The 25224-nt window shown below is 38.5% G+C and overlaps 1 protein-coding gene across 1 annotated transcript in view; it reads left to right on the top strand.

The window, feature by feature from the left end:
• LOC124619330 (low-density lipoprotein receptor-related protein 1) overlaps positions 1-25224 on the top strand; it is a 756280-nt gene that overhangs the window by 647702 nt on the left and 83354 nt on the right. The window contains exons 52-53 of the mRNA XM_047145639.1: positions 2275-2492; positions 21850-22044. Of these exons, the coding sequence (XP_047001595.1) occupies positions 2275-2492; positions 21850-22044 (413 nt within the window). The remainder of the gene's footprint in view (positions 1-2274; positions 2493-21849; positions 22045-25224) is intronic.

The following is a 25224-nucleotide window of genomic DNA, read 5'->3' as shown; positions in this document are numbered from 1 at the left end:
GACACAGTACATCTGCATCAATATTTTATTTTGTCGACACCTGAACATCATCTGGGATAAACTTATTGTCAAATGTCTGACATGAAAATATGCAGAATTAAATGTTTACATACAGATGTTATAGTAAAGATTTAACAATTAAGAAGTACTTGTGCTTTGATGTCCATATGTAAACACCTTTAATTCCGCTGATTTTCAATAACTGATTCATCCGTAAACTTTTCCCGGTGTTGATAAGTAAAATATTGGTATAGCTACATGGCATCTTTGAATGTGGTATTCATTCAGTTGGTACTTCAAATACTGTATTTGCAAGTGTTGGCAACCCTGCACACAAGTATTAACATTATTTCTAATTGTTTATGTCTTTCATGAGCATAATCAGTACACAATAATAATAAAGATCAGTTCCCCATAAAATTTCCATTTGGGACCAGTAATGAATACAAGGCCAAGTGGTTAACCATTAATACTCAATTAAGAAAAACTGCAAGGCATGTCAAGTGCTGTAGAATTTAGATCCAAAAAATCCTTACATAAATTGGCCCAGATACATGTCACAATTTGTAAGATGCTATGTTTATTCCCCTATAGAGTTAACCTGTTTACAAATGGTCATTTTTTGTCAGGAAGATTTGGTGTGGTGAGGAGCATTACCAGATCACTTGTAAATGTACCGCCTGCCACTACTTTTGTAGGATCTCATTCAGTAGCTGTCTCATACAACCACCCAACATTGACTACCTATAGCGCTGTCGGACCTGACAGCTCATCTGATGCACAGTGAACTTCACTGCCTCAAGTTTGTTTGTCCTAAAAACTGGTGATTTCAGCTATAATGTGTGCTGTGAAATAGCAGAATTTTTGGAACCTGATAACATGCACTGGCCATACAGATGAGAGAAATTAATTTTTTGCAGCTTTCTACTTTTACATAAATACTCTGCAAATAACTGTGAACAACATGGTATAGGGTACTTAGCATGGTACTACTTGTTAAGATTTCTTCCCATTTTGGTTGCATATGGAGCATGGGAAGAACGTCTTCTTAAATGCCTTTGGATATGTTGTAATTAGTCTAATCTTCTCTTCATGGGTTGAAGAACATCTGTAGATTCTTCACTCAAAGCAGGTTTGTGAAACTTTTATAGTATGTTTACATGTGGGATAACTGGTATCTCTCTCCAAGAGTCAGTCAGTTCAGATCTTTCAACATTTGCTTGATGCTCTCTCGGAGTCAAACAAACCTGTGACCATTTTTGCTGCACTTCTTTATATACATTCAGTACTCCCTGTTATTCCTATTTGATGTGGATCCCGTGCATAAGAGCAGTGTTCTATTATGGGATGCAGAAGTGTTTTGTAAGCTCTAAATGGCTCTGAGCACTATGGGTGTTTTGTAAGCAATTTACTTTATAGACTGTTTGTATTCTCCCAGTATCATGTCAATTAACTGAAATCTGCTACATGCTTACCCTGCAGATGTGCCTCTGTGGTCATTATATTTAACACCTGTGCAAATTGTTACACACAAGTATTTGTTTGAGTTAAACCTATTCTACCTCTGACTCATTGATGTTATAGTCCATAGGATACTGCTTGCCTGCTTTTTGTGAAGCACAAAATTTTACATTTCTGTACATTTAAAGGAAGTTACCAATTTTTGGTCCACTATGAAATCATACCAGGATCTGAATGGATATTTATGCATCTTTTAAGTTGGTACCTTATTATAGACAACTGCATCATCTGCAAAAAGGCTAAGGTCACTATTAATGTTGTCTGCCAAGTCATTAATATACAATAGGAATTTGGCCAGAGCAGCTAGAGGTAGCAATCATGTGTGTGTGAGGTGTCCTTGCTTGTGTGAATGTGTGTATGTTTTCTTTTTTGAAGAAAGCTCTGGCCAAAAGCTAAATGTGTAGCAGTCTTTTCATTGTGCTTGTTTTAACTCAACATGCCATTTTTATGGTGAATACCAATCTGCCCTTTTCATATTACTGTTGATGTTCCTACTTGGACTTTCCATTGTTTCAAAACTATTTTTGTCTTCAACATGGACCTTCAGAATGCTATTAAGGATTTTATCTATAATTTGTAACTACAAAAACTATTTTTGTTCTCAACATGCACTTACTATTGTTATCCACAATCTGTAACCATACAAAATGTAGAGACATACATTTTGAGAACAGTGATATTTAGTAAATATCAAATGCATTTGTACTTTGTGCTGATGTTCTGCAGTCTCAATGAGTTAATTTCTTTTCCCAGGTATATGTATTGGACTGACTGGGGTGACCAAAGACACATTGGGAAGGCAGGAATGGATGGCTCATCTCCACGTGTTTTAATAAATGATTCTCTTGGATGGCCAAATGCTATAACAATCTCATTTGAAACAGATGAATTATTCTGGGCTGATGCTAGAGAAGATTATATAGCAGTATCAGATCTGAATGGAAACAAAAGAAGAGTTATTATAAGTCGCAGTAAGTTTCTGTGTCTTAGAAAACACTTTTGTGAAAAACTTGTTCATCTGTCATTCATATATTTTCTTTTTAGTTATAGCAATAATGATTATGGCGAAGAGTTCTCGGGCTTCCAGCCGGGTGGCGGTGTCTTCAAACAGCGACCTAAGAGAGGTATTTCGGAAAAACGGGTACAGTGAAACACAGATTGGCAGGGCCTTCAAGAGGAGACAGGCTGACAAAGTTCAGGAAGAGGAAGAGGAAGTTAACAAGAGACTCGCCTTTCTTCCATATTTGGGGCCCACATCAGCCAAAATCGGGAGGCTATTAAGAAAATCTAACATAAATACCGTCTTCCGACCACCGCCGAAGACGAAAGAGCTGCTGGGTACAGCTAAAGACCCACTCAAACTAAACACACCTGGTATATACAACATTGCCTGCGAATGTGGTGTGCAGTACATTGGTCAAACGCAGCGCTGCATCTCTAAAAGGTGCGAGGAACACATCAGGCATGTTCGACTTGGACAGATAGAGAAATCTGCTATAGCTGAACATAGCATCAAAGAAAACCACACCTTTGACTTCGAAAACACCAGGGTGCTATGCCGAGCCGGGAGCTATTGGGATAGCGTCATTAAAGAATCAATAGAAATACGGGTCCACGAGAACCTTGTGAACAGGGACGAAGGCTATCAACTGAGCGCGGCCTGGAATCCAGCATTAGCCGCAATACGCCAGGAACGCAACAAGAACCGTCCAGCTCACGAGACGCAATCAGAATGCTCTGACGGAGACACGAACGGCGCACCCGCTTCCCCCTCCACCTCACCCGCCGGCTCCTCTGGACCCAGCCTCCCGCGGCCAGGTGGTGGGGGGCACACCGCAGGTATAAAGGGACCGGCATCCGCAAAGTCTCGGCACTTCGCCAGAAGATGATGAGTATGTCACTCGTCGAAACGTCGCTGTTTGAAGACACCGCCACCCGGCTGGAAGCCCGAGAACTCTTCGCCAGCTGTATACGCCGGGTAAGCATACATTCACAATAATGATTATGTGAAATTTGATACCTTTGACTGTGATTTTATCTGCACTAAAAAATGGATTTTTAAATAGTGTAATATGTAAAGAGATTTGGCTTTCTGTACATATATAAGCATCCTTTTTAGTTGAGTGATCAAAGATTTCTACCTCTGAGGTGTATTTTTTAAAATATCTTTTAAATTTCATCTGTAGTATACACATCTCTAGGCCTAATGTTACACTGCTCAGAGACCGATCAATTTCCATATCCCACATTTTATTTATCTTGTGACTGGGTAGCTGTACATGTAAGATACTAAATTGCTTATGTTTATAACCATAGTGTTTAATGATTTACTTTTTTTAGATGGCCCAGGTTCAGTTCTGTCTGTAAACAGACATGACTGTGAAGTGCCTTAGTTGCCATAGAAAAGTTACTTCTGGGTTACAGTGCAGCTGTGGTGATAGATGGCTTCATTGGGAGAATGTAGTGGTCTGGAAAGTGGTGACATAAGTGACATTTGCCAGGTATTGAAGAGTCCATGTACAAGACAGAAGAACAGCTGGGCAAGAAGGAAAAATTAAAGCTCTTAAGGCAGAACTTAACAGTGCTAGAAAAGAATTGGGAAGGTTAAGGATGGTGAAGGGTAATGGGAAGTGGTAGCAGGGAACAGGGACTACAGGAAGTGAACATTACCAGACAGCTTTGTCACTGGCACAAAAAGTAACGTAGGCCCACTCTATCCATTAACTAAGGAAGAATCCCCTGTAGACGAAGTGTAGCTAATTCACGGCCGACTTTCAGTGGGAAACCAGTGCTTTCAGAAAAACTGGGAAACAGGAGGAAAGTCTTTCTGTTAGGTAATAGCTGTGGAAGAGGTGTACATCAGTTGTTACACCTACATATACATATGTACTCTGCAAACCACTGTGAAGGGGAGCATACTCCATTTTACCAGTTATTAGAGTTTTTTCCTTTCCATTCACACATGGAGCATGGGAAGAATGATTGTTTAAATGCCTCTGTGTGTGCTGTAATTAATCTAACCTTGTCCTCACAATCCGTATGGAACTGATACATGGTGTATATGCTCATATACAACTGGAAAATCCTGGAAAAACCTGGAATCTTTTCATCTGGGAGAAAACTGGGAAAAACATGGGAATTTTTTACAATTTGAGGAACTTTTTGTTGTTTTAGTTTTCAGCTAAATTTTTGTAGTTTTGACTGGTAAGAACTGATACTCTAACAAAGAATTTTACTTTAGCCTGCTACTGCAGCAATAAAACATAAACGAGGAAAACAAAATAGAACCTAAGTTGCAAAGGAAATGTGCCATTTACAGTAACAAAACACAGTTCACACACAGGCGTCTGCCAACAGCAAAATGTGTCAAAAGATTTAGGACAAAGACAGTGCAGTACTTCATAACAAGAAACTGCTTCCAATGGGCGTGACGTCACAATGGTTTCATTTGGTTCATTTGAGTAGTTGCTGGCGGGCTTATACACATATCCAGTTGAGTTGCACATGACCAGTGGGGGCAATGTGGGCGGCCTCACAAGGGAGGGATGCATGCCCCCATATGTATCCACCACTGCACTTAACAAGGAAAAAGTGTATTTTCACTCAGGAGAAAGTGTATTTCTTTAACCGAGAAATCCAGGAGTTTTTTTTCCGTGTCCACGTATACAGCCTGTGATATGTAGTGGGTTATAGTATATTCATAGAGTCATCATTTAACACTTTGAGAGTTGGGCAGCTAGGTTGTAGCTCATATGGTGGAGATTGTGGTTTTTCATAGTTTTTCTGAATTTTGTGTCGTAAGTTCTACTGCACAGGATTTAAGTCAGTTTTTTCCATTTGGAAGAGTGGTCTTTTTCTTATGCATGTGGAGAAGAAGAGTGACCATGTTTTTACATGGAAATGAAAATATGTTATTTTCGCAACAACAAAAACTTGTTTATGTTTCATTTGCTAAATGAACGTAGAATAAAATGGGTTGGTACTATAAACAATACTGTTGGAAAATTGTAATTTCTTACTGAAAATTACTTAGTTAAATATTTGCTTTAGTGTGAAAAATTTCATGTTAATTTGGAAAACAAAGTCTTATGTCACATTCTTCACAATAGTGCCTGGTATCTTTTCTTGTCATTTTCCCAAGTTTGCCTTGGTTCGTTCTACACAAACCTTATTTCTCCTCAGAGGGCATTTTGATATTTCTGTAGCTGAAAAAATTGAAGAATTTTTTTCAGATTCAGTTTACAGAAGAACTATATTGAGTGCAAACTCATTCAACCAAGTGTATTTGTTCATCAGAGCCACTGCCAATTCAGTGACAAATTCAACAAAATGTTTGCTAGTAGGCTTGGACTTTTTATATAAAACATATGAATTTGCAATCAACATCATGGAAATGTGGAAAAAAGCTTTCTTCCACCACTATGTTTGCTTCCTCTCAGACCGATAGTAGCCCATTAGCGAGTAAATGTGGCCCTCATCAGCCTTGTTTTTATTATAATGCAAAGTACAAGTAGGTTTCATTCTCTCTTGTCATTTCTAATCTTGTTCTGAGATTGACATTGGATGCAATCATTTAGTGTTTTGTCCTCAGAAGAAATACACTCTTAGAATCTTCCCATTTCACAAACAGCAAATGGTCTCATCTGCAGAATGAAAGTTCATTTTTATCCAGCTTCTGAGTAGTTAGATCTTTAGCTAGCCCTTTCCTATTTTTCAATACAGTATTGTAAGCCCATCTTGAAAATAAATGTAAGGTGTGTAGAAAACAACAATTGTCATTTGCACTCTGTGTAACCCCTTGTATGCCATATGGCAACGAAGGGGAATGTGAACTCCACAACACAAGCAACACCCGATAGTGTATGTATTCCTTTTCTGCCAGTAGATGTGAAAAACGATGTCATCTGAGTCTCTCTGTCTCTCTGTCTCTCTCTCTCTCTCTCTCTCTCTCTCTCTCTCTCTCTCTCTCTCTTCGTGCGCAAGTGTGTTTGTTTGTGTGTGTGTAATAGAAGCATCATGGAGTATCTTTATACAGGCAACAGAAGTAGTATAAATGTTGGAGTACATTTACAGAGCTGAGAAGCAGCCAATGTACAATAAATCACATGTTGTGTGTATAATCCATGCAACATAGCTCCTATGCCACTCGTCACCAAAGTGTTAAAGCGGGTTTTTGAAACTTTATAAATATGCTTTCTCAGGATAGTTTACATCTTTCTTCAAGAGTCTGCTCATTCAGTTCTTTCAACATCTCTGTGACACTCTCCTGCAGCTCAAACAAACTTGTGACCATTTGTGCTGCCCTTCTCTGGAAACATTCAATGTCCCTTGCTAGTCCTATTTGGTACATGGTTTCACACTCTTCAGCAATATTCTGAGATGTGTTGCATAAGTCATTTGTAGGCAATCTCTTTTGTAGACTGATTGCTTTTCACCAGTATTCTACCACTAAACCAAAGTCTGCCATCTGATTTACCCACGAAGCTAGAACTAGGAAATAAGTAATAGGTCACAAATTCCTTCAAGTCAAGCCCTGTAATAGAGGGTACAGATCCTTTGTACAAACATTTTGGAAATGACAGTCATGTTGTTGCAGTGGCTGGAGCAGAAACAATATTGACAGGGACTGTGGTTACACTATCAAGAGTGACCTGGTGAGGATAGCTTCAGAAATATGCTATAAAAATGTACACATTGTGCCTGTTTTTTGAGAGGTTACAATCGGCTCCATTTTAACAGCTCTGTGAATCAGGTAAACATGGAGTTATCAACTGCATCTGTCAGCTGCCAGATCAAACATAAATTTAATTTCTATTGATGCCATGAACAGGTGGACATTTACAAGCCATGGCTTACATTTGAACAGGAGTGGGCAAGTGAAATTGGTGGGTTGATAGCAGTATGTTTAAAGGGGGCACTGACACTCGTGTAGATGAACTGCAGCCTATGAATCATGCAGCTACAATATGTGTTTCTAAAAATAAATCAGCAGTAGATACAGGAATACTAATTATGGATGGATGTGATTTAGCATCCGTTTACTGTAGATCAGGCTTGGAGAAAGGAAGTGTCACTTACATTAGGAAGGGATATAAATGTGAATACAGTACAGTGATACTCATAGATTTTGCAGTGTTCAGCATTTTCATGCAAAGTTAATAATAATAATCACATTACACGGGGGTCAATCTGCTAATTTTGCGCTATTTATGAAGCTACTTAGTGCATTATTGACTCCCAAGCAGAATGAGTTAATATTAAGTGGAGGTTTAAGTTTAAAATTTTAGAGCATACCTATTCTAGAGCTATGTTTCGTATAATCTAACTCCCCTCATACAATTTGCAAGAAGTCTACATCTACACAAGTAGTCTGCAAACCACTATGAAGTGCATGGCAGAGGGTACACCCCATTGTACCAGATATAAGGGTTTCTTCCTGTTCCATTCACATATGGAACATGGGAAGAATGCTTGTTTGAATGTCTCTGTGCATGCAGTAATTATTCTAATCTTATCTTCATGATCCCTATGTGAGCGATATGTAAGGGGTTGTAGTATTTTCCTAAAGCAATCATTTAAAGCCGGTTCTTGAAAGTTTGTTAATAAACTTTCTTGGAATAGCTCACGTCTCTCTTCAAGTGTCTTCCAGTTCAGTTCCATCAGTATCTCTGTGACACTCTTCTATGGATCAAACAAACCTGTGACCATTCGTACTGTCCTTCTCTGTATACATTCAATGTCTCCTATCAGTCCTAACCGGTACAGGTCCCACATTCTTGAACAACATTCTAGGATGGGCCGCACAACTGATTTGTAAGCAAACTCCTTTGTAGACTGATCACACTTCTCCAGTATTCGAGCAATAAACCAAAGTCTACCACCTGCTTTACCCACAACTGAACCTATGTGATCATGCCATTTCATATCCCTACAAAGTGTTACACCCAGGTATTTGTATGAGTTGACTGATTGCAGCAGTGGTTCACTGATATTGTAGTCATAGAATTCTACATTTTTTCATTCTGTGAAATGCTAACTTTAACATTTTTGAACATTTAGAGCTAGTTGCCAATCTCTGCATCCTGTTAAAATGTTATCAATATCTGATTGAATATGCAGCTCCTTTCAGACAATACTTCGTTATAGATAACTGCATCATCTGCAAAAAGCCTGACTTTACTATTAATATTGTCTGCAAGGTCATCAGTATACAATATGAACAGGAAGGGCCCTGACACACTTTCCTGGGGCATGCCCGACGTTACTTCTACATCTAACGATGACTCTCCATCACAGATAACAAGTTGTGTCCTCCCTACCAAAAAGTCCACGATCCAGTCACAAATTTCACTTTATACCCTGTATTATTGTACTTTTGACAATAAGTGTAGGTGTATTATTGAGTCAATTGCTTTTTCGAAATCGAGTAATACTGTGCCTACCAGGTTCTTTGATCCAAGGCTTTCAATATGTCATGTGAGAAAAATGTGAGTTGGGTTTCACACAATCAGTGTTTTCGAAATACTTGTTGGTTGACATTGAGGAGGTTATTCTTTTCAAAATACCTCATTATGTTGGAGCTCAGAATATATTTTAAAAGTCTGCTACAAATCAATGTAAAGGATACTGGATGGTAGTTTTGTCTATCACCTCTACTACCCTTCTTGTAGACGAGTGTGACCTGTGCCTTTTTCCAAGAACTGGACATGGCCTTTGTTCAAGGAATCTACGATAGATTATAGAGAAGAGTGATGAACACAGCCCCAAATTCAGTACAGAATCTGACAGAGATTCCATCGGGACCTGGAGCTTTGTTCATTTTTGGTGATTTCAGTTGTTTCTCAACACCAGCTGTTTCTCAACACCACTGACACTAATACTTATTTCATTCATCTTTTCAGTGGTTTGAGGATTAATTTGGGACAGTTCTCTTGGGGTTTCCTTTATAAAGGAACATTAAAAAAAATGGAGTTTAGCATTTCAGCTTTTGCTTTGCTACTCCCACTTTCAGTTTCTGTCTCATTCACTGGGGACTGGACCATAACTGTGGTGCCACTAACAGCCTTTAGATACGACGAGAATTTCTGTGGGTTTTGTGAAAGATCTGTCATGGGTATCAGAGCACTGTCTTCTTCACAGTAAATAGCAATCTGTCTTTTCCTACATTGTTAATATTCCTACTTGAAACTTCCACAGTCATGGGCTACTTGAAAACTGTTTTCTGAAGACATTAATCGGTGGCAGGGCATTAAAAGCACCTAAATCCTGGCTTACAAATGGGATCAGAATATTGTGCAAAATTTAGAGAAGACTCAACTTGGCATAAATGGATATGAATGGTGAGAGGATCCAATCGCATTACTAACTGCAATGTAAACTTCCAAGCTAAGTCATTAGAGCTTCAAAATGTATGTACTTAAAAAGAAAAAAATAAAACTCTTCTAGCAACAAGGTGACAACTATTTGGATTATAGTAAAAAAATGAGACAGGAGAAACAAATCAAGAAAATGAATAAATTTCTTTACTGGTAGGTATCTGATCATATATAACTCTAAAATTGCAGAAGCATATATATATATAAATATATATATATATATATATATATATATATATATATATATATATATATATATATTTTAAAAAAAACAAAGATGAGGTGACTTACCGAACAAAAGCGCTGGCAGGTCGATAGACACACAAACATACACACAAAATTCAAGCTTTCGCAACAAACTGTTGCCTCATCAGGAAAGAGGGAAGGAGAGGGGAAGACGAAAGGAAGTGGGTTTTAAGGGAGAGGGTAAGGAGTCATTCCAATCCCGGGAGCGGAAAGACTTACCTTAGGGGGAAAAAAGGACAGGTATACACTCGCACACAAGCACGCATCCATCCACACATACAGACACAAGCAGACATATTTAAAGACAAAGAGTTTGGGCAGAGATGTCAGTCGACCTGCCAGCGCTTTTGTTCGGTAAGTCACCTCATCTTTGTTTTTATATATAATTTTTCCCACGTGGAATGTTTCCTTCCATTATATATATATAATAGAGGGAAACATTCCACGTAGGAAAAATATATCTAAAAACAAAGATGATGTGACTTACCAAATGAAAGTGCTGGCAGGTCGACAGACACACAAACAAACACAAACATACACACAAAATTCAAGCTTTCGCAACAAACTGTTGCCTCATCAGGAAAGAGGGAAGGAGAGGGAAAGACGAAAGGATGTGGGTTTTAAGGGAGAGGGTAAGGAGTCATTCCAATCCCGGGAGCGGAAAGACTTACCTTAGGGGGAAAAAGGACGGGTATACACTCGCGCACACACACACATGTCCATCCACACATATACAGACACAAGCAGACATATTTGAAGACAAAGAGTTTGGGCAGAGATGTCAGTCGAGGCAGAAGTGCAGAGGCAAAGATGTTGTTGAATGACAGGTGAGGTATGAGTGGCGGCAACTTGAAATTAGCGGAGATTGAGGCCTGGTGGATAACAGGAAGAGAGGATGTATTGAAGAGCAAGTTCCCATCTCCGGAGTTCGGATAGGTTGGTGTTAGTGGGAAGTATCCAGATAACCCGGACGGTGTAACACTGTGCCAAGATGTGCTGGCCGTGCACCAAGGCATGTTTAGCCACAGGGTGATCCTCATTACCAACAAACACTGTCTGCCTGTGTCCATTCATGCGAATGGACAGTTTGTTACTGGTCATTCCCACATAGAATGCATCACAGTGTAGGCAGGTCAGTTGGTAGATCACGTGGGTGCTCTCACACGTGGCTCTGCCTTTGATCGTGTACACCTTCCGGGTTACAGGACTGGAGTAGGTGGTGGTGGGAGGGTGCATGGGACAGGTTTTACATCGGGAGCGGTTACAAGGATAGGAGCCAGAGGGTAAGGAGAGTGGTTTGGGGATTTCATAGGGATGAACTAACAGGTTACGAAGGTTAGGTGGATGGCGGAAAGACACTCTTGGTGGAGTGGGGAGGATTTCATGAAGGATGGATCTCATTTCAGGGCAGGATTTGAGGAAGTCATATCCCTGCTGGAGAGCCACATTCAGAGTCTGGTCCAGTCCCGGAAAGTATCCTGTCACAAGTGGGGCACTTTTGTGGTTCTTCTGTGGGGGATTCTGGGTTCGAGGGGATGAGGAAGTGGCTCTGGTTATTTGCTTCTGTACTAGGTCGGGAGGGTAGTTGCGAGATGCGAAGGCTGTTGTCAGGTTGTTGGTGTAATGGTTCAGGGATTCCGGACTGGAGCAGATTCGTTTGCCACGAAGACCTAGGCTGTAGGGAAGGGACCGTTTGGTGTGGAATGGGTGGCAGCTGTCATAATGGAGGTACTGTTGCTTGTTGGTGGGTTTGATGTGGACGGACGTGTGAAGCTGGCCATTGGACAGGTGGAGGTCAACGTCAAGGAAAGTGGCATGGGATTTGGAGTAGGACCAGGTGAATCTGATGGAACCAAAGGAGTTGAGGTTGGAGAGGAAATTCTGGAGTTCTTCTTCACTGTGAGTCCAGATCATGAAGATGTCATCAATAAATCTGTACCAAACTTTGGGTTGGCAGACTTGGGTAACCAAGAAGGCTTCCTCTAAGCGACCCATAAATAGGTTGGCGTACGAGGGGGCCATCCTGGTACCCATGGCTGTTCCCTTTAATTGTTGGTATGTCTGGCCTTCAAAAGTGAAGAAGTTGTGGGTCAGGATGAAGCTGGCTAAGGTGATGAGGAAAGAGGTTTTAGGTAGGGTGGCAGGTGATCGGCGTGAAAGGAAGTGCTCCATCGCAGCGAGGCCCTGGACGTATGGAATATTTGTGTATAAGGAAGTGGCATCAATGGTTACAAGGATGGTTTCCGAGGGTAAGAGATTGGGTAAGGATTCCAGGCGTTCGAGAAAGTGGTTGGTGTCTTTGATGAATGATGGGAGACTGCATGTAATGGGTTGAAGGTGTTGATCTGCGTAGGCAGAGATGCGTTCTGTGGGGGCTTGGTAACCAGCTACAATGGGGCGGCCGGGATGATTGGGTTTGTGGATTTTAGGAAGAAGGTAGAAGGCAGGGGTGCGGGGTGTCGGTGGGGTCAGGAGGTTGATGGAGTCAGGTGAAAGGTTTTGCAGGGGGCCTAAGGTTCTGAGGATTCCTTGAAGCTCCGCCTGGACATCGGGAATGGGGTTACCTTGGCAAACTTTGTATGTGGTGTTGTCTGGAAGCTGACGCAGTCCCTCAGCCACATACTCCCGACGATCAAGTACCACTGTTGTGGAACCCTTGTCCGCCGGAAGAATGACGATGGATCGGTCAGCCTTCAGATCACGGATAGCCTGGGCTTCAGCAGTGGTGATGTTCGGAGTAGGATTAAGGTTTTTTAAGAAGGATTGAGATGCAAGGCTGGAAGTCAGAAATTCCTGGAAGGTTTGGAGAGGGTGATTTTGAGGAAGAGGAGGTGGGTCCCGCTGTGACGGAGGACGGAACTGTTCCAGGCAGGGTTCAATTTGGATGGTGTCTTGGGGAGTTGGATCATTAGGAGTAGGATTGGGATCAATTTTCTTCGTGGCAAAGTGATATTTCCAGCAGAGAGTACGGGTGTAGGACAGTAAATCTTTGACGAGGGCTGTTTGGTTGAATCTGGGAGTGGGGCTGAAGGTGAGGCCTTTGGATAGGACAGAGGTTTCGGATTGGGAGAGAGGTTTGGAGGAAAGGTTAACTACCGAATTAGGGTGTTGTGGTTCCAGGTTGTGTTGATTGGAATTTTGAGGTTTTGGAGGGAGTGGAGCTGGAGGTGGGAGATTGAGTAGATGGGAGAGACTGGGTTGGTGTGCAATGAGAGGAGGTTGAGGTTTGCTGGAAAGGTTGTGAAGGGTGAGCAAGTTGCCTTTCCGGAGGTGGGAAACCAGGAGATTGGATAGTTTTTTGAGGTGGAGGGTGGCATGCTGTTCTAATTTACGGTTGGCCCGTAGGAGGATGCTCTGAACAGCCGGTGTGGACGTGGGAGAGGAAAGATTAAGGACTTTTATTAAGGATAGGAGTTGACGGGTGTGTTCATTGGCTGAGTTGATGTGTAGGTGAAGGATTAGGTGGGTGAGGGCAATGGATTGTTCAGTTTGGAACTGATGGAAAGAAGGGTTGCAGCCAGAGATGGGAACTTGAAGTGTGAGGCCTTTGGGGATAATGCCAAATGTCAGACAGGCCTGAGAAAATAGAATATGGGAGCGTAATCTCTGCCCAAACTCTTTGTCTTTAAATACGTCTGCTTGTGTCTGTATATTTGTGGATGGATATGTGTGTGTGTGTGAGTATATACCCGTCCTTTTTTCCTTTTTTTCCCCCCTAAGGTAAGCCTTTCCGCTCCCGGGATTGGAATGACTCCTTACCCTCTCCCTTAAAACCCACATCCTTTCATCTTTCCCTCTCCTTTCCTCTTTCCTGATGAGGCAACAGTTTGTTGCGAAAGCTTGAATTTTGTGTGTATGTTTGTGTTTGTTTGTGTGTCTGTCGACCTGCCAGCACTTTCATTTGGCAAGTCACATCATCTTTGTTTTTAGATATATATTTCCTACGTGGAATGTTTCCCTCTATTATAACTATATATATATATAATTATTATTATTATTATTATTTTATTTTTTTTCTGTCAGTGGCAGATAACTTAAGTGTAAATACTTTCTTAGTATATAGTGTACCGTTTCGAAGAAAAGCCTACCCAGACAAGCTTGAAATGTTTCAGCTGCATCCAACATCTCCAATAGAAGTTTTCAATTTGATTAACTCCCTTAAAAATAAATGTTCGAGTGGTTATTGTTAAATCAGTAGTAAAATAATGAAATGTTTATTCCTGAGTTAGTTGTGTAATGAATCTTTTTACAGCAGTGGTTTCCTGGGAAACTTAAATATGCTGTTGTCAAGCCCCTTCACAAAAAAGAGATAAATAATTACTGACACACCTCATTACTACCAATATTTCAAAAAAATTTGAGAAAATAATGTATGATGGATTTTATACGCACTTATAACAAGAAAACATCTTTATTAACAAACAGTCTGGATTTCAGAATGGACTGTCAACTGAACAGTTTATATTTACCTAGAAATATGATACATTAGAATCAGTAAATCAGAAATTATTACCATCCGGAATATTTTGTGACTTGGCTAAGTTTGTTGATTGTGCAAACTATGCTATCCTTATGCTGAAGTTAAAATATTACAGAATAGAAGACACAGTAGCTTCGTGGTTTTTATCTAAATGACAGCATGCATTCATGTAAAGATAGGCATTCACAATTTGAAGCAGTCAGACATGGTGTACCATAAGGTTCAATTTTGAGTCCTCTGTTGTTTCTGATATATGTAAATGATCTCCCACTTGCAGCTTCAGAAGATGTGAATTTGGTACTTTTTGCAGATTATTCAAGTGTAGGAATAAAAAAAGTACCATCTCCTTTCTGAAAAGGCAGCTTATGAAATATTAAACAATATCAACAGGTGGTTCAACATAAATCAATTACCACTGAATTTTGACAAGGCTCAGCACATCTGTGTCAGTACTTCCCACAGAGATCCACAAGCTATAAAAATAAGTTTCTCAAACAATGAAACACAAGAATCAGAAAGTGTTAGGATTTTGGGGCTACTGTAAAATGAGGTGAATCTGATCAGGTGGTGTCAATCCGATCATTTACTGGTTTTTCCATGTCTAGATAACTGAGCTTAGCATTACACTCGTGTAGTCAACACAACAGTGCGAAAACGTCTGCTGGCGCCTGTTACTTCTGAAGTGTAAGTGGTAAGTTGCAATATTATTGCTTGCATATGAACTTCTTAAGTGATATAGCTTTTTTCTTTTTTTTCCCCATTGCTGAAACTGCTTAGTCACGATGCTGGCCTAATTACAAAATTGCATTTTTGTAACGTGAATCTGATCATGCGAGTATACCAAAAGATTCTGGGACCAACACAGAAATATAACTACAAACCAGAATTCTTCTAAATGCGGTGAAAGCTGTCAAATTATGAAAATTAAGCATGTGGAAAGCTTCAGAGCAATACACAGTTCCATATACCACATTAAATGACAAACTCAAGGAAAGGCACAAATACAAAATACGCGGCCAACCAGCGTTAACCAACAGTGAAGAGAAAAGCCTGGTTGAAGGATTGTTGTGTGAAATGGGGGTTTCCTGCGAGGAATAATGATGTTAGGAACATCAGTCGAACAGGGAGGATTGAAAAAAGGTTTCATGACAATCGACCTGGGCACAATCAGGTAAAATATTTTCTGAAAAGAAATAAAGAACTAATGGTTAGAGTAGGTGAAAATATTAAGAGGGCAATGGTAGCAATTACCCAAGAAACAGTGATCGATTATTTTAAAAACCGTGAAGTGACCTTGAGTGGTTTCCTCCCCTCCAACATTATAAACTATGATGAGACAAATTTTGGTGACGATCGTGGACAAGTGAAAGTAATAGTGAAGCGAGGCACAAGACATCGTGAAAAGATAGTGGATAGTTCTAAATGAAGTATCAGTGTGATGACAGCAGCAGCTGCCAATGGCTCAGTCCTCCCACAATACACAGTTTATAGGGCAAAATACCTCTACGATATGCAATTTTGTCGTATGATGACATGGTTGGAGACCATGGCTGTTATTTGAAGACAAATGTTGGTGTTGGGACAGCAACCAAGCCCAAATTTACTTTCAGTTCCTTTATTCAAAGGGTACCGTTATCAGTTTCGAATTGTTATGATTCATCTTCAGACGGTTTACATGTTTTCCTTATAACACGTGGTGCATTTTTTACAGATTAATTGTCCTAAAATATAAAAAAATACATAATTATAAGCACGCCACACACAGATGGTTGTGTTACAGATTTTCATTGGATGTGACTTACTTGAAATGTTGGTTTGGAGTGTTTGTTTTCATAACATTCATCCAACAGATGTGGATACATTCCCACTGCATTCTTATTGTGCAACATAAATCTTTAACGCAATCATCTGTGTGTGGCATGCTTATAATTATGTATTATTTATATTTTAGGACAATTAATCTGTAAAAAATGCACCACATGTTACAAGGAAAGCATGTAAACCGTCTGAAGATGAATCATAACGATTCGAAACCGGTAATGGTACCCTTTGAATAAAGGAACTGAAAGTAAATTTGTGGCTGGTTACCATCCCAACACCAGCATTTGACCTCTACGATACTTGGACCAAAGGGGGCATAACTGGCGCAGGTTATAATAGGAATCACAGTGGTTGATTTGACCTAACAATGTTTGAATCATGGTTTGTCTTGCCTTATGTGTAGCAATTAGAAGGACCTAAAGTGATTATAGGTGACAATCTCTCGAGTCATCTGTCATATAATGTGATTAAACTGCGCCAGGAACAGGACATTAAATTTGTGCTTCTGGTACCTAAATCTACTCATTTGTGTCAGCCACTTGATGTAACGTTTTTTAGACCTTTAAAACTTGCTTGAAGAAATGTGCTAGATGATTGGAAAAGGAAGGATAGAGGAGTGATAAAAATAGAGGAGTTACACCAAAATCCGAATTTCCTAGGCTGTTGAAAAAAATCTTTGAAAATATAGCTATCACATCTAAATCAAATGTAATATTTGTGTTCATAAAAGCAGGAATTTTTCCTTTCTGTTCCAATAAAGTCATTTCATAAATTCCAAAAGCAATCGATAACAATGCACATGGCACCAGCTCATCAGAAGTTTCTTGGGTGGCAGCCTTCGGAATGAAGTTGAAACAGGTTTGCTCTAATGAAACAAACGGAAGGCCGCGCCAAGCAAAGCATTTAGCCTTAACTCCAGGAAAAGGAATTGTTATCAGCGACTTCAATGAAAATGATGGTGATGGGGCCACAAGCAGGGAGTCCCTATCTGGAACATCTAACCGTGATCTAGAACAGCACGAGTCAAAGGAAATGGAAGAAATGGACAAGGAGAAGGATAAAGATTGGCACGAATTTAAAGAAAATGATTTCACCACAGTAAAATTTCCTATGAAAAAAAGGTTCAGGTTTTTTATTGGTTAAATTGAAAGCGTCTCTAATGACACCTATGAAATGACATTTATGAGAATGAAAGTTCTTGATGGTAATGTTTATTTTGTCTTTCCAGAAATTGACAATGCAACTGAGGTAGAAAGAGCCCAAATTATTGAAAATTTATTTTTGAAGGGATGGATGATTATGACATTGACTAAATAATTTTCACATTGGTTATGACATTGAATAACTAAAAATTAATATTTGTCTGCCAAATTTCGTGAATGAAAGTGTTTTTATAGCAAAAATCTCAAGTTTAATGTGCTTGTAAAAATTTATTAAGTCTAGAAATTGTAAAATTTTGTTACAAATACAGCAATATATTTTTTAAAAATGAAAATAGTGATTGGACTCACTCCACTGGATGTCTGATTCCGTTCCTGCATGCAAAATACAATGATGATCGTATCCACGCCAACTGAGGAGGTGGAACCTATCAAAAATTAACTTAAAATTATAACTGTAATTATAAAATAAAAATAACATAATACATGAATATATCATTATCAGTGTTTTGAAATTAACATAGGGGCCTACTGAATTTTTATTCCGATATCACAACAGTAAATGGACGATATTTAAAAAAACTGCCATTTTTGATCGGATTCACCTCATTTTATGGTACATGTAGATCACAAACACAATATTGCAAAACCCACTGCCAAGAATTAATGAAGTGCCTTAGTTCAGCTATGTTTATAGTACAAATCATTACTTCTACAGGCGATTTAAAAATGAAGAAATTGTTTTAACCTACATAATTCCATTCGCTAATGAGGTACAGAATGATTTTATGGGGAAATTTAAATTACAGAGATAGTATTCTCAGAATTCAGAAGCATGTCATAAGAGTTATGTCTCATGTTAATGCAGGAACATTCTGCAGAGACCTCTTAAAAAAACTGGGTATTTTGATAACTATTTTACAATACGTATATTCATTAATGTCCTTTGTCTTAACCAATATTCTTGTCTTCAAAAAGTAGAAAGCCTGAACATAGCAAGGACAATAAACAATGTCCATAAAGAACCCAAGAGTTTAACATTAGTACAAAAAGGAGCCAGATACATTGGTACACATGTATTCAACTTCCTACCAGAGGGCACTAAATGTCATGTGGATAATGTAGCGGAGTTCGAAACTTAATTAAAGAACTTTCTATTGGGCAACTTCTTCTACTTTATTGAAGAGTATCGTCACAGAAACTCTAATTTAATGTTTCATGTTGATGTGTAATTAGAATTAGCACTGTTGTTGCTGTAGTCTTCAGTCCAGAGACTGGTTTGATGCAGCTTTCCATGCTACTGTATCGTGTGCAAGCTTCTTCATCTCCCAGTACCTACTGCAGCCTACATCCTTCTGAATCTGCTTAGTGTATTCATCTCTTGGTCTCCCTCTACGATTTTTACCCTCCACGCTGCCCTCCAATACTAAATTGATGATCCCTTGATGCCTCAGAACATGTCCTACCAAGCGATCCCTTCTTCTGGTCAAGTTGTGCCACAAACTCCTCTTCTCCCCAATTCTATTCAATACCTCCTCATTAGTTACGTGATCTACCCATCTAATCTTCAGCATTCTTCTGTAGCACCACATTTTGAAAGATTCTATTCTCTTCTTGTCCAAACTATTTATCGTCCATGTTTCACTTCTATACAGGGCTACACTCCATACAAATACTTTCAGAAACGACTTCCTGACACTTAAATCTGCACTATAATACATTAATCAGGGTGTATATGCCATGGGACAACTGGGAAATCCAGGAAATATCCAGGAGTTTTTTAGGATTCTGGGAATTTCTTAGGATTCCGGGAAGTTTTCATTATTTTCATTTTCAGTCAAATTTCTGTGACTGGCTCTAACAAATTATTTGACTTAAGCCCACTTCTGCAGAATAATACTGCAGCAGGAAAACATAAATGAGAGGATAACATCAAAAACTTAGGTTGCAGAGAAAATGCACTGTTTACAACAACAAAACACAGTGCCCATACAAGCGTTTACCAACACCAAAATATGGTGGTGGTGGTTGTTGGGATGTTTAAGGGGGACTAAACAGCTAAGGTCATCAGTCCCCCCCCCCCCCCCCCCCCCCCAAATATGGCTAGGGCTTTAAGATGAAGGCTGTGCAACACTTTGTAACAACAAACTGTTTTCGATGACATCACAACTGTTTACATTTCTAACAGGTCATGGTAAAATATTGCGAATAAGGGCTGAGAAGTGTTACTTTCAAAGTAAATTTTATTTTGCACAAGACTGATTATGTTACGTGTGAGAATATGTGACAAATTTCTCAAATCATTCAAAACATTTTGAAGGCAGCCACTTAGAAAAATGCTGCTCTCAGAAGAACTGCCATGTATGCCGTTATTTAAAATTTTACTGGCACATTTGTGTTTGATATATCGTAGAGGGTAACACATACTAAATAAGTCCAATCTTCAAGGTTAGTTTCTCATATCTATTTTAGTTCTGTCATATATTACAGATCACATAATAATGATGACAAAAGTATAATTGTCCTTCAAGAAAAAGTGCAAGGTAAGTTCTTGAGCAATTTCACATGTGTTCGGTATTTCTGTGGGAAAGTGCTCGACAAACAACATGTATTCAACCAGATAACCGACAAAATGTTCATTGCGCAACAGTGAAATTTGAGCTTCTGCAATTTAAGCTAGCTGTGCACTTAGGATCCTGCCTAACCACACATTGGGAAAAAGCAGCAAAAAATTTTTGATGACCAGTATTATATGTGAAAGCTTAGCAAATTTCAGTGAAAAATATTGTCTAGTAGTCATACTTCTCAAAGTTATAATACATATAATCACACCATATTTTCCTGAATTCAAAGTTTACAGCTCTGTTTTTGCGTCGTACCATGGGCATCACATTTCTTATATTTTCATGTTCTGTGGTAGGAAACTATAATGCTGTATTTTGTGAATTCATATTTATACTTACGTAATACCAAAATCTGCAATGTATGTGTTTCCGTACATTAGAGATCTTTCCAAAATGTGTTGTTCTTTGCTGGAAAGTCCTGCACCAGTGTATAAAACCTTTACCATCCAAAGGCTTGATGTGTTTTACAGTCCTAAGGGAAAAATTTACTTTTCGTGTAGATTATTGTGTATGTTTACCCAGAAAAAGTTCATTTTCACCCAGGAAAAAAATGTATTTTTAACCAGTAAAAATTGGAATACCTCTTTCTTATCCTCATATGTAATGTCATGTCATTTCACTATACTGTAGTTAAATTAAATGCACATCCTTGACTTCTTTCCTCATCCAAGAGACAACACTCTGCGGGATCTATGAAATACAACTAATGCTATATAATAATTATATCTGAAACTCTACACAATAGATCAGTCTAATCTAAAAGCCGTAAATTCAACTAAATACCTAGTTATTACAATTACGAACAACTTAAATTGGAATTAACACATAGAAAATGTTGTGGGGAAGGCTAACCAAAGACTGCGTTTTATTGGCAGGACGCTTAGAAAATGTAACAGACCTACTAAGGAGACTGTCTACACTACGCTTGTCCGTACTCTTTTAGAATACTGCTGCGCGGTGTGGGATCCTTACCAGATAGGACTGATGGAGTACATCGAAAAAGTTCAAAGAAAAGCAGCACGTTCCGTATTATTGTGAAATATGGGAGAAAGTGTCAGAAATGATACAGGATTTGGGCTGGACATCATTGAAAGAAAGGCGTTTTTTGTTGCGACAGAATCTTCTCACTAAATTCCAATCACCAACTTTCTCCTCTGAATGCGAAAATATATTGTTGACATCGACCTACATAGGGAGGAATGATCACCACGATAAAATAAGGGAAATCAAAGCTCGTACAGAAAGATTTAGGTGTTCATTCTTTCCGCACGCTATACAAGATTGGAATAATAGAGATTTGTGAAAGTGGTTCGATGAGCCCTATGCCAGACACTTAAATGTGATTTGCAGAGTACCCATGTAGATGTAGATGTAGAAAGCAGTGATAGTTAGCTGTTAAGATGACTATTATAAGATACAAAATTTTAAACCAGAAGTTTAAAGGGACTAATACACCAATAACATCTATAATTCTAAAGCGTATACACTATTAAAATTACGTATGTACAAAAAACATGAGATAAATCTTTTAGTGCCATTTGTTTTGTTGTGGAATAAAAATAATCTTGTCTCCTCACAAAAAATAAGTCATTTTTTGTCATGTACTTTAATTTCTTTTTCAGACAGTAATTCCAAGAACCTTCCACATCATATATTTGCTATTACTGTGTTTGAAGATTACTTATATTGGACAGACTGGGAAACAAAGTCAGTTGAACGTGCTCATAAATATTTTGGAAATGATACAAAGACATTAAAAACACTAATACATCGACCAATGGACATTCATGTTTTTCATCCATTCAGACAGCAACCTTGTAAGTAAAATTGTTTTACTTTCCTTATTAACTATAAAAGTTAACCTGAAAATTAATTGAATTGTGAAAAAATATAAGATGCTGTTGTGTATTTGAACTGAATGAAAAACATTACAACTTTGTTGGTATTTTTTATTTGTGCTCAGAATAGACACTGTGTAACAGCTTCTTATAGGAAACTGAAGCAAAAACAAAAAAGAAAATGACAAAAAGATCTGTTATTTCATCAGAGTCCTAATTTTCTGCCATCTGATTATTGCCCATTTGTAAAATTTGCCATTAAACATCCAACATGCAGCTTTATCAAGAACAAGCAATTCAAATAGTTTGTTGTTAGACTCCCTCGAAGATAAACTTCAGTTTACCAATATCCTTCCCATTAATTGTGACCATCTTTAGTCTCTTATGCATTTCAGTTCATGTAAATATTTTATTTTGTATCATTTTGTAGAGTCTCTTTGCAGGATCTATTTGGTTCTCTTTTGTCTTTGTTCACAAGACCCTAAATATATTTAGCTTTTATGGTCATTTTACCTAAAGATGCGTGTTCCACCATGTAAAACTTTTGTAATGCCAAAATGCCTCTGTTGCAAAGCATTTTACACAGAAAAACAGTTTTCCATTTTGTAGGTTTTTATATTTTGTAGGTGCTTGAAAAAAGCGACACAAATAAATGTTCATATTACTGGTGTTAATTGACTTAAAGAGGCATTATACGGATTGAAGCACAGTGGCCACTGCTGGACAGTACTCTCTCTGCTGTAGGATCCAAACTTCACAACATCAAACAGCTGACCATGTGCCTATTGCAAAAACCTAGATTTCAAATATTTTAATAGTACCTGTTTATGTGGATGACATACTAATATTCAGTAACAATCCACAAGAGAAAGATATCTTCAAAAACAGACTAAGAGAAAAATTCTAATGCAAAGATAATGGTGAAGCTACTAACTGTTTGGGTATCCCAGTTAATAGGAACCGCAAAGAAGGTTGTCAATAGGCTTGACACACTATCTAGAGCAAATTCTCAACAGATTCAATATGAAAGACTGTAACCCAATATCTATGTCGCTGGATAGTAACCAAATGATCCCTCATCATATGAGTACAAGAACAGAACAAGGACAAGAAGGTATGAAGAATATATCCTGTCATGAAGCAATCAGAAGTTTAATGAATTCTCAGTTAGGAACCATGTCGAAGCTAGCTATCTCAATAGGATTGCAAGATGCTTTTAGTAACTTCCACAATAAAACTCTGTCATGAAATCTTACAAAAAATCCAAAGAGATTCTGCTTGCTTGTAAAAAACACCAGTGGTAAGACACAATCAATACTTTCACTGCGCAATACCAAAGGTAATATTACTGATGACAGTGCCACTAAAGTAGATTTGTTAAACACAGTTCTCTGGAATTCCTTCACAAAAGAAGATGCAGTAAATATTCCAGAATTCAAATCAAGAACAGCTGCCAACATCAGTAATTTAGAAATGGTTCCTTGCTGTAGCAAAGCAACTTAAATCACTTAATAAAAGCAAATCTTTCAGTCCAGATAGTATACCAATGTACTTCCTTTCAGAGTATACTTATACAATAGTCCCATATATAGCAATCATAGACAGTTGCTCACTCAGTGAAAGATTCATACCAAAAGACTGAAAAGTTATATAGATCACACCAGCACACAAGGAAATAGGAGCAATCATAGACAGTTGCTCACTCAGTGAAAGATTCATACCAAAAGACTGAAAAGTTATATAGATCACACCAGCACACAAGGAAATAGGAGTAATTCAATGAATTACAGACCCATATCACTGATACTGATTTGCAGTAGGTTTTTGGAACATGTACTGTGTTCCAACATAAAGAACCAACTCGAAGGTAGCGCCCTGTCTACACAGTGTCAGCACAGATTCAGAAAATATATGCTTTTGTGAAACACAAGTAGCTCTTTCTTCACACAAAGTAATGAGTGCTATCAGCGTGGGATCTCAAATTGATTCCATATATCTAAATTTCCGGACAGCTTTTGGCATTATTCCTCACAAGAGACACAATGATTTTCCATTGACTGCTGCATACTGGTAGGAAATTGTGATTTCCTGTCAGAAAGGTCATAGTACATAGTAGTCAATGGAAAATCATTGAGTAAAACAAAAGTGATATCTGGCAATCCCAAGTGAAGTGTTGTAGGTCCTCTGCTGTTTCTTATCTGTATACGATTTGGGGGACAATCTGAGAAACTCTCTTAGATTGTCTGCAGTTGATGCTGTCATTTATCCTCTAGTAAAGTCAACAGAACATCAAAACCAATTGCAAAATGATGATACTTGCTGGCTGCGAATAGTGACAATTGTCTCTGAATAAGAAAAAGTGTGAGATCATCCACATGAGTTCGAAAAGATATCTTGTAAATTCCTGTTGCATGATAAATCACACAAATTTATAGGCTGTCAATTCAACTAAATACTTAAGAATTACAGTTACAAACAACTTGGATAGATCATATAGGTAATGTTGTGTGAAGGACAAACCTAAGACTGCATTTTATTGGCAGAATACGTAGAAGTTGCAATAGTTCTATTTAAGAGACTGCCTACACTACTCTCCTCCATCCTCTTCTAGACTGTTGCTGGGTAGTATGCGATCCTTAGCAGACACGATTGATGGAGGACATAAGAAAAGTTCAAAGGAGGCTAGCTTGTTTTGTATTATTGCAAAATAGGGAAAAAAGTGTCATGGATACGACAAGTGAACTGTGCTGGTAATCATTAAAACAGAGGCATTTTTCATTGCAGCAAGATCTTTTCACAGTGTTTCAGTCACCAGCTTTATCAACTGAATGCAAAAATCTGTTATTGCACCCAAAATATACACATGGAGAAATGATCATCATAATAAAATAATAGAAATCAGAGCTCGTACAGAGAGATTTAAGTGTTCAGTTTTCCAGTGCAGAGTTAGAGAGTGGAATGACAGAGAAATATTCTGAAGGTGTTTCGAGGAACCCTAAGCATGGTAGGCATGTATATCAATGAATATAATCCATTTTTGAACATATGGTGTAATTCAATAAACAGAAATATCTACTTATCAAACAGCAACAGTGGAAAACAGGAAAACAAAAGGTTAAGTTAATGTGCAAGCTTTTGGAGCCAGTGGCTCCTTTTTCT

The sequence above is a fragment of the Schistocerca americana genome, chromosome 6 (assembly GCF_021461395.2).
Source record: "Schistocerca americana isolate TAMUIC-IGC-003095 chromosome 6, iqSchAmer2.1, whole genome shotgun sequence".
NCBI classification, from domain to species: domain Eukaryota; kingdom Metazoa; phylum Arthropoda; class Insecta; order Orthoptera; family Acrididae; genus Schistocerca; species Schistocerca americana.
Note: the sequence above shows the minus strand (reverse complement) of the source record. Positions and strands in the feature narration are given on the sequence as shown.